At 44.2% G+C, this 9,445-nt stretch overlaps 1 protein-coding gene across 2 annotated transcripts; it reads right to left on the reverse strand.

Moving 5' to 3' along the window:
* Positions 1-734: 734 nt before the first annotated feature.
* LOC123084666 (uncharacterized) lies at positions 735-6,117 on the reverse strand. 2 transcript variants are annotated; one of them, XM_044506144.1, is made up of 9 exons: positions 5,879-6,117; positions 5,144-5,787; positions 4,932-5,007; positions 4,705-4,780; positions 4,247-4,330; positions 3,263-3,384; positions 2,247-2,493; positions 1,570-1,633; positions 735-1,459 (listed from the first exon to the last, which is right to left on the reverse strand). In XM_044506144.1, exons 2-9 carry the CDS (start codon positions 5,697-5,699, stop codon positions 930-932), a joined length of 1,755 nt encoding a protein of 584 aa, XP_044362079.1. In that variant the 5' UTR covers positions 5,700-5,787; positions 5,879-6,117; the 3' UTR covers positions 735-929. The 2 variants fall into 2 exon arrangements, with proteins under 2 accessions (XP_044362079.1, XP_044362080.1); XM_044506145.1 differs by having other exon boundaries at positions 5,144-5,737; positions 5,879-6,104.
* Between the last annotated feature and the right edge of the window lie 3,328 nt (positions 6,118-9,445).

A 9,445-nucleotide genomic window follows, 5' to 3' on the forward strand; every position in this document is an offset into this window, starting at 1 on the left:
TTTATTTTAGTTCCATAACTATAAAAGTAGTCCCTAATTTAGTGTTAGTATTTAGCTACTACCACATAAGTTTGAGCAACAAAATAAATTAGTTTAATATTTTATCTATTGTAAAAGGCATTCAACTAATTGTCTTTGCTACTGTTTAAAACATTTTAGATTATTTTACACTTTTATAAAAGTGTGATTTCTCCACCATACTTACTTATGCATTATTTGGCTCACTCCGAACATTTTAGTTTCAATATTTGAAATCTTTTATTGTTTGCTTGATTTTGAATTTGAACGCGAATCGTTTTCGAACTAACGCGAGATTAGCAACTATAATCAAGGTGACGTGGCATCACTAGCAGAGGATCACTGTAGCTTAATTACCCGGGCGTCACACTAATGAATTCAAATTGTACACAAAGCTCCTTCGAATTCTCTTGTAATTTCAACAACTGAGGCTTTCAGCAGATAAGAGGAAGAGGATGATTCTTCCTTCATCATCCCTTTTTCTTTTCTTTTACTCCCCCCATCCCATCCCATTTTTGCAGGCTTGTTAGATTGCAAAAAAAAAAACGTCTTATATTGTGGGACGGAGGAAGTGTATTTTTTTGAACTTTGGAGTCCAAATGAACAAACAGTGATAACATTGGTAAAATGGCCCACATTGTAGTACTAGTTTGGTCTTTCTTTGCTCATTACTACTGTCCTTGGCAAAATAACATCCACATAAGAAGCTTAAACAGTGATACTGCAAGTGCTAACGAATATTCATTCTGAGAGGCTGTTTTTTTTTTGTTTGTTTGTTTGTTATAAACCACAGCCATGTCTAGTATACCAACAATGACATGATAGGCAAAGGCTTCTTCAACTGCTGGTAAATTTGGTACGTACTAAACAAAATTGGGGTCTCTCAGCTACACAAACATGTTCCATTCCATTCACCTCCTGTTGCTGTAGTAGTGCCTGTCCCTCTCTCTCTCCCTTTCCCTCTCCCTCTCCCTCTCCCTTTCCCTTTCCCTTTCCCTCGAGCCCGAGCCCGAGCCCGAGTGCTGCCTGCTCGAAAACGCGGGGCTCGGGGTCCAGGCACCATCGTCATAACCAGATGAGCTTCTTCTTCCGGCACCAGGGATCGCCGGTCCATAGTCGTACGAGTGATACCTCGATGACGAGTAATGCTCGACGCCTGGAGGGGCAGGAGGAGCTCTATCCCTCGAATCTGATGACGAGTGCTGGTGACGGCCAGAGGAGGACTGAAGAGGGGGCGGCGGAGCGCTGCCCCACAGCCAAGGGTCGCCGTTCTCTGGGACGGGCGCGTTTATTCCAGGGAACTCCACCGTCATCCTCTTGCGAGGCGGGGATGGTTCACCCTTCTCCGGAAGCTCTCCCTCCTCATGCTGCTGCTCTTCCTTCACCTCCCCGTCCCCAAATATGGTGATGCCAGATGGTTTGTCTTCATCTTCCACCTCATCTAAACAAACCAGAATCATTTCAGTTAGCCCACACACAAGAGTCAAGACTAAACTATGAAGACTCGCTGCTCTCTTCAATTGAGGGGTGGAATTGAAGTGCTCTGCTTACCTAGGTAACCTGGAGGATAACCCAATTCGCGCATCCTGTGCAGCCACGGCGGCGGGTCATTTTCCTGCATGGATTGTGATACTCTCAGAAAAAGAAACTTGTGGAAGTTAACATAAATTAATTGGGGCAGTGTTGCTATTGGTTCCTAAGTGACAAGAGAAACTTGAGTTCACAAAACTGAACCACTGCTCTAGCAATGAAACCATCCCTAGTTCCAACTATTTTTTTATGGTGGGTGAGAACATCAAAGGCAATTGGCTGATTACAAAAAGATTAGAAACTTCATTTCAAGAATTTGTACGGAATTTAATTCGTCATGCTTGACCATACCGAAAGAAGGATGCTGAACTCACAACAAAATCATTTAACCCTAGACAATAATCACACAACAAAACGGTTGGATTCATACATGTTGCTCTTTGTTTATCCATGCTACTAAAATTCAAAAGAACAAGAATCACTATTTGCTTTCAGCTCGTGTATGCACATATTTACAGATCGTTTAATTAAGCTAACAGGTGGAAGCTAAAAGATGGGTCCTTCCATCTCACAGTTCAACTAAAGATTGGTATATCCTAACAATGAAAAATTGATATATCCTAATCATGAAAAAAAGGGAAACAGACCAAAAATCAAGTGAAACAAGCTTTAACTGAAAAAGAGAACGCATCCCTTACCCTGAGCCCCAAGCATTCTCTAGTCTCAGATCCCAGGACTCCTGCCTTCAGATCATCAAATTTGCCTGGCGTCTTCTGGTAGTAGCGATTTTGTCCACGATTACCAACATTAGATAGGTTCCTTTTCAAGTTGTGCTGCTTGCGGGCATTGCTAATTGCAACATGGTCACGAGGCTTTGGGCAATCCTTAAGAGCATGGCTATACGAACCACAGTTGAAACAGCGAGAATCATCCTTATCTTTCTTGCTGCCAGAGAAACAAGACATGTCATGCTGCAGATCCACGCAAAGGTATACTAATGCTATAATTAGGGATCAGCTATGAAAAAGATCATTACGAGACCAAAAACGCCAGATGGAAGTAACTACCAAGAAAGATGATCAGACAAAGAAATTCAAACAGAAGCCTATGTCTTCAGAGAGAATGAACTATGTTTTCGAACTCTGGAGTTACTAGTTACTATGTATTCAATACAAGCATACCAGCTTCAATCATCTATTCATAGTCTCAGAATATATTGGTATCAGGACAAAGATTATTCGCAGATTACATTTGACGATCAAGATATGATATATATGAATAAATCAAATTGCTGATAATTATAAATCATTAATTTACAATATATTGGTGTCACACAGAAACTAGTATTAAGACTCCAGCACGTAAATACAGCCCAAAATATTTAGGAATAAAGGCGATGGAAGTTTGACAGTCATGCCGAATGCAAGGTCACTCACAAATGGCATTTTAATTCTACCAGCTAATGCAAGATCAGAAGAACAAAATAAAAGGGCAACCTGGTGCATGTAACTCCCGCTTGCGCAGGGTCCAGGGAAGGGTCCGGCCACTTTGGGTCTATAGTACGCAGCCTTTCCCTACATTTCTGTAAGAGGCTGTTTCCAGGACTTGAACCCATGACCTCATGGTCACAAGGCAGCAGCTTTACCACTGCGCCAAGGCTCCCCTTCATCAGAAGAACAAAATAGAAAGCAAAAAATAAGACAAAGATCGATACCCTTCAGCATTTGATGAATCACCCATAGGAGTTGAACCCAATGTAAATTCTCGATCATACAGCGGCACCGCACCATCATCCACAGCAGCATTTCCTCGTGCTTGGCTATCCACCCAGAATGACTTCTCAATAAGAAAAACAAAATAAAACAGAAGGTAGAATTATTAGATTCTAACTAACTTAATCCATGAGTCAGATCTCAACTCAAATGCAACATGTACCAAAGATAATTAAGAACTAAGACATACATCTATCCTGCTGCCACTATTATCCTGATACGTACTAGTCATATCTCATATCCATGTACTGCTTAATTTTCCTTTTTTAGGACATCCTATGCCTTAATTTTATTGTCTTCCTAAATAGGCACGTGTTGCTGTCTTATACATGCCAGACTGCCACAGAGCCCAGGCCCATGACCATGACCATAACGCCGAATGCTCTATGAATATTATCCGCCAATCAATTAACTACTAGGAAGAATCTTGGTTGTTCATTTTTATCTCTGAGATGAGATAGTGGAGTCGGGATCTCCTACCAGTAAGGGCTGAACAACAACCCAACCTCAATGAGCTGTTAGAGAATGCACTCTTATCACTACAGCCAAATGAAGCAACTAATCAACTATGTGATATCTAGCTAATCTGGAGCCTCAGTGAAATAATATATCAGTCTCAGGGATTGTTAGCACCGTCCTCATCTGGAAACGAGTGGTTGCTTCGTGTGCTGGCTGGGTAAATGTAAAGGTGGTGCTATACCTTGATGCTCATGACAGGTACATTGCAAGTAGCAGAATTGCAATTTTCAGGAAACAAAACTCGTATAACTCCACCACGGGAGCATGTCTTCGATGTCCATTTTAGTGAATGAATTTAATCGAAAACAGGCCAACCAAAGTTTTGTAACAGCAATCCCATACTTTAGTTGGAGGTTAAATCTTCAGACTGAGCTTAGGAAGGATAACAATGGCAAGCTTATACATACCACAGCACAGGATCTCTCTGAACCAACATGTAATGCTGGATAATAAGTCTCTTCACCACAGTCCAAGACTTCTTCCACAGTTTCCTGCCATTATCAAGAAATGGAATTTTGAGTTCAGCATTTCTATACAGATAACAGTCGTATTCTAGTCTATAGTAACCTATTAAATGTACCCTCCACAAGTCATTATCTTCCTTCTATTGGCCAAGGCAATAATTATATTTTAGCAGTGAAGCAATAACAATAGCACCAAAACCAACTAACTACCCAATGGTGCTCTACAGAGGGAACATGAAAGATACATGAGATGAGATAACCAAAATCAACCGTGCCAATAAAGAAGCTCTCATTTAAAGCATAGTCCGAGAGCTGCTGATATATGGGAATAATAAAGATTATAAAGTCGATTCATGCAAAACTACCATAACAGCAAAAGCCAGGGTTGTAAGGAACAGTACCGTCAAGGCGTGTTGCTTTCTAGCTTGCCACTCGGACCATTGCTGCATCAGTTCCACGAGTTTCCTTTTGCTTTCCCTGGAATATCGGGAAATTGGAAATTAGCACTGAAACTACTAGAGAGTTTTAAGGTGTTTTTCAGAAGGATAAATTGATTAACAAATGCAACGCGCTGTCATAGATAGTATTCATTCAGAATAAAAAGCATCTCATCTCATGATTAACGGACCTTGTCAAGTTGTTGTAGACTACACGAACAGAAGGTTCGGCTGATTCCGTGCGGGGTCTTTTAACTCCTCTTGTGGCTGAAGATGTAATATCAAGGAACAAAAACATGTACTAGAAATGATCCGATTGGTAATAGCATGTCTGTAACCCTGGCGCTGTTTTCATTCATGTCAATACAGTTGAAGGTAAGAAGATGGAAACAGAGGAGGATACGGCTTTGGTCGATAAAGGCGCCGCTGCTCGGTCTTGAAGAAAGGGGAGGCCCGTCATTGTTGCCCATGGGTGTTTCAGCTGCTGAAACACAAGCATGCTGCTTTGTAACAATGACTAGGGCATTGTCGTCGGAGAGGTCCATGTCCTCAACCTGGCCTTCTTCGAGGTCGATGATGTCATCATCTTGCGGTTGTTGGTGGGATGGGGGAGGAGGAGGCCCCACTCCATTGGCACCCAAGGCTTCTTCTTTGGCCTTGGCCTGGGGGTTATCTGCTGCTGCATCTTGGGCAGCAGCAGCAGCAGCAGAAGAAGAAGATTGTTGGCAGGCGATCTGGCCTTCCTCGAGGTCGATGACCTCGACGACGACGGAACTAGTACTGGCCTTGGTGCCTTGTGGGTGGTGCTGGGATGGCAGAGGCTCCGGCTCCGGCTCCGACTGTGGTGGTGCGTGATTGAGATTCAGATTCAGATCGACGGCATCGACTTGGAGGGGCTGGTGGAGATCTTCCGAGGCACGAGGCTGAGGTTCGTCGCCGAGACTGATGAACTCGTCCATCAATCTCAATCTCCTCTGTCTCTTGGGGGAGGGGAGGGCTGCAGATTCAGATTCAGAATGAATCAAGCCTGGTGCCTTGAATCATGGGCTGGAAAGAAAGAAAGAAAGGAATTTTGAGAGAGCAGGAGCGGAAATCAATCATCAACAGAATAAAGTGGAGAGATCTACCTCCACCTTACCTGCGGGCGGGCGGACGGACGGCGGTGAGGCCCCTTCCTTGTTCCTCCTCCTCCTCCTCCTCCTCCTCTATAAGGACAGGAGAGGATAGGCGGCGGCGGCGGCGGGGAGCTGTCCGTCCCCAGCTCTTCTTCTAGTATATCCACAGTATCCGGGAGTGTCTAGGGCAGGGCAACCGTCCGTCCGTCCGTCCGGTTGGTATTCTGCTCGTACTCGCTCAGGTCAGGTCAGGTCAGGGAAGGCCGTAATCCAAACAAGAGAGTTTTGGACCAAACCCCAAGGAAGGCTCTTTCATTCAAACCAACCAAATTTGCATCATTTTCATTTGTGGAGGATTCCATTTCATCCTTAGAACAAGAAAAAATCTACCTTTCTGATTGGAATCCTTTGAAGATTTTTTTAATCATCTCATTTTACTCTACTCTATTCTATTTTTTTTTTATTTTTTTGCAGATGATTTCATTTTACTCTATTCTATTCTATTTTGGAGGAAAAAAATTCCATGCACTCAAACTTCTTGCTACAAATATAGGGAGTCCGGCTGGTCGCGCCCCAGCTGCCCGATGCAGTGAGTCGGGTTCGTCCGATCTGGCATCTCAACCCCCGACTCCTTCCTTCTCCAATCAACGCTTTCCCCCTTCCCGCAGCCAATCTTCCTCCTCCCGCGGCTGTGCGTGCCGCTCCCCCTCGCCAGTTTGCTCGCCCTAGTCAAATCGCAACAAAAGACAATATGAAGTGTAGTAGCTTTTTCCCCGCATTCCCCGCATTCATGGTTGCCCGGCCACAAAAACCTCTTCCTCTCATCGGTGCTGCCGTTGCAGCATTAATGGCGACATCGCCGCGCCACCCAACAAGGCAACAACCAACACAACATAGCACCTCTCTCTGCTCTGCTCTGCTGCAGAAGAAGAATGGATCCCCCGCCGCGAGCGCGAACCAACAGCCTCTGCTCTGCTGCAGATCCTCCCCACCACCACCACCACCACCACCACCACCAGTGATTTGATCTTGGTTGTTGCTGCTCAGCTGAAAGGGAAAGTGATTTGATTCAGCTTCAGCAGGGAAGGCGACGCCCACAAGACAACTGTTGCTTCTTCTCCTGCTGACCTGACCTGACTGGTAGATTTTCCTTTCCCTTCCCTTTGTTGTAATTTCTACATATGTGTTAGCTCATGATCGATCGTTCAAATTTCAGTTCCTGTTCCTGACTAGTTGTGTTATCATTCAGGATGGCGATGCGTGTGCCAGTCGTCATCTTGTCTCTTGTTATTCTTGTCGTATGCTGCCTTGCATGGTCTACTACCACTACACATTGTAAGCGCGCGCTCTCTCTCACCCTACTTGAAATAAGATAAACAATTAATCTGTCTTCTTTTCACATACATTTCATCATCAATCGCATCACCACCAGATACTTCTTAAGAAGGAAGATTCAACTTATTAGTTCCATGTGGATGTGTGAGTGAAATGAATTTGACTCTGCATGCATATATACTACACCACAACTAGGTTTGATCTTGACAAGAGGGGAGGGCTCAGACTCAGAGGTAACGGCGCTTTAGAGGCCGATTTTCTTGACAAATAACTTTACATATTTTCCTTTTCAACTTGACATGCTCGTGGGCCATGCTAATCGCAACATGGTCGTGAGGCTTTGGGCAGTCCTTGAGAGCACGACTAGGCGAAGCACAGTTGAGGCAGCGCCAATCATCCTTCATTATCTTCTCTTATCTTCTCATGGCCCCTCAGGCAAAAGGGGTGTGTGTGCAATGACCATGGCGGGTTGCGGCACCATAAGGAACAAAAGCGGGGGAGAAGAGGGGAGTTGGAGTGCAGAACCGCAAGGGTAGAAGGGGGGGGGGGTGAGCGCCAGCTACGGCCACCACATGTACGAACCCATACCAGAACTAATTAGATGGAACCCGCCTCAGTCCAACCCACTTATGTTTTACAACCAACCCTGGCCAAAGCACATCCATAAGCGGGTTCAACCCGTGTGGTGAAACCATAAAGCAACCCAACTACCCAAGGATGCATCCCGCATGCACTGTGCACGGGCGCTATTGCTGATCTACTTGTGTGCGCCTGTGTAATGTGGTGCTGATATGCACAACTTACAAGCATCCAAAGGTTGCATCTTAAATTTTCAGAAAAAAATGAAAAATCTTTTTGCGCAAATGAGAAACCGAATGAAGATTGCATTGATTTTCCAAAAATATTTCCCCACGACAAAATTTGTAGCATTTCCATACGACATAAACTATTTGCAATGAGAATTTCCATAGAGCATGACTTTTCTCAGAAACAAAGGAAAAGACGGGCATGGCGGTGTAGTCAGAGCGATGGTGAAGAAGACCTTCAACACTGGCCATGTATGTCAAGTTGCAAAACTCCATGGCCTAACCAAGCAAAAAGAAGAACACGCAATGTTAATGTTAATAGGAGTTCAAATAACGAAGTTGCTGGTTATCTTGACGATATCATGGGGCAGAGTTGCAGAGATCAAGACAAACCTCTGTATGGTTTTTCAGTAATACACAATGAGAGAAGTATGAGAGATGTGCGAGGGAGATGACATTATTTCTAGGCACTGCGGTCGGTGCTTTCTGGAATGTACGTACTAGATTAATTCAGCCACAAATCATAAATAAATACAAAATAGTAATATAAGACATGGGTATGATCGAGAAGAAGAAGAAGAAGAAGAAGATAAGTGCATGATGAACACATTGTGTATTCGCTTCACGAATTAGTAGACATTTGTTTATTTTGCAGAAAAGCGCGCAAAGGCACTATAATAAACTTGAAGTTTTTTTCCTACATAAAAAAGTGTAGAGTAGAGAATGAAATGAAGGAAGGGAGGTGTGTGGAAGAGTAGAGTAAAGCAGCCAGCACTAGTCTTTTTATCTTGTGCTGAAAGAAGAAATAAGAAAGAAGAAAGAAGTCTGTTTTCTTTCCTCTCGGTCGGGCAGAATCATTCTTCTCTCCATCTCCACCTCCACCTCCGGCCGCCGGCACCCAGACCCAGACCCAGCCCGCCGCGCCACCCAACAACCAACCAACACAGCACCTCTCTCTGCTCTGCTCTGCTGCAGAAGAAGAATAGACCCCCGCCGCGAGCGCGAACCAACAGCCTCTGCTCTGCTTCTACTTTGCTCTGCTGCAGATCCTCCCCACCACCACCACTACCACCACCATTGATTTGATCTTGGCTGTTGCTGCTCAGCTGAAAGGGAAAGTGATTTGATTCAGCTTCAGCAGGGAAGGCGACGCCCACAAGACAACTGCTGCTGCTTCTTCTCCTGACTGTGACTGGTTGATTTTCCTTTCCCTTCCCTTTGTTGTAATTTCTACGTATGTGTTAGCTCGTGATCGATCCTTCAGATTCCAGTTCATTCATGGGTACACCTTGTTGTGTGCTTTCTATTTCTGTTCCTGTTCATGTTCCTCTTCCTCTTCCTGTTGTGGTGCTATTGTTATCATTCAGGATGGCAACAACAACAGAATAGTTCCATGTGGATGTGTGAGTGAAATGAATTTGACTCTGCATGCATGCATGCATATATATA

The sequence above is a fragment of the Triticum aestivum genome, chromosome 4A (assembly GCF_018294505.1).
Source record: "Triticum aestivum cultivar Chinese Spring chromosome 4A, IWGSC CS RefSeq v2.1, whole genome shotgun sequence".
Taxonomy (NCBI): domain Eukaryota; kingdom Viridiplantae; phylum Streptophyta; class Magnoliopsida; order Poales; family Poaceae; genus Triticum; species Triticum aestivum.

Bases quoted from the DNA above. Each gene is read 5' to 3' on its own strand.
- LOC123084666 (XM_044506144.1), bottom strand. From the start codon at position 5,699: ATGGACGAGTTCATCAGTCTCGGCGACGAACCTCAGCCTCGTGCCTCG. The intron at 4,781-4,931 runs GTCCGTTAATCA...CCGATATTCCAG, and splicing joins GTCTACAACAACTTGACAAG to GGAAAGCAAAAGGAAACTCG. The intron at 2,494-3,262 runs GTATCGATCTTT...TTTCTCTGGCAG, and splicing joins GATTCATCAAATGCTGAAGG to CAAGAAAGATAAGGATGATT.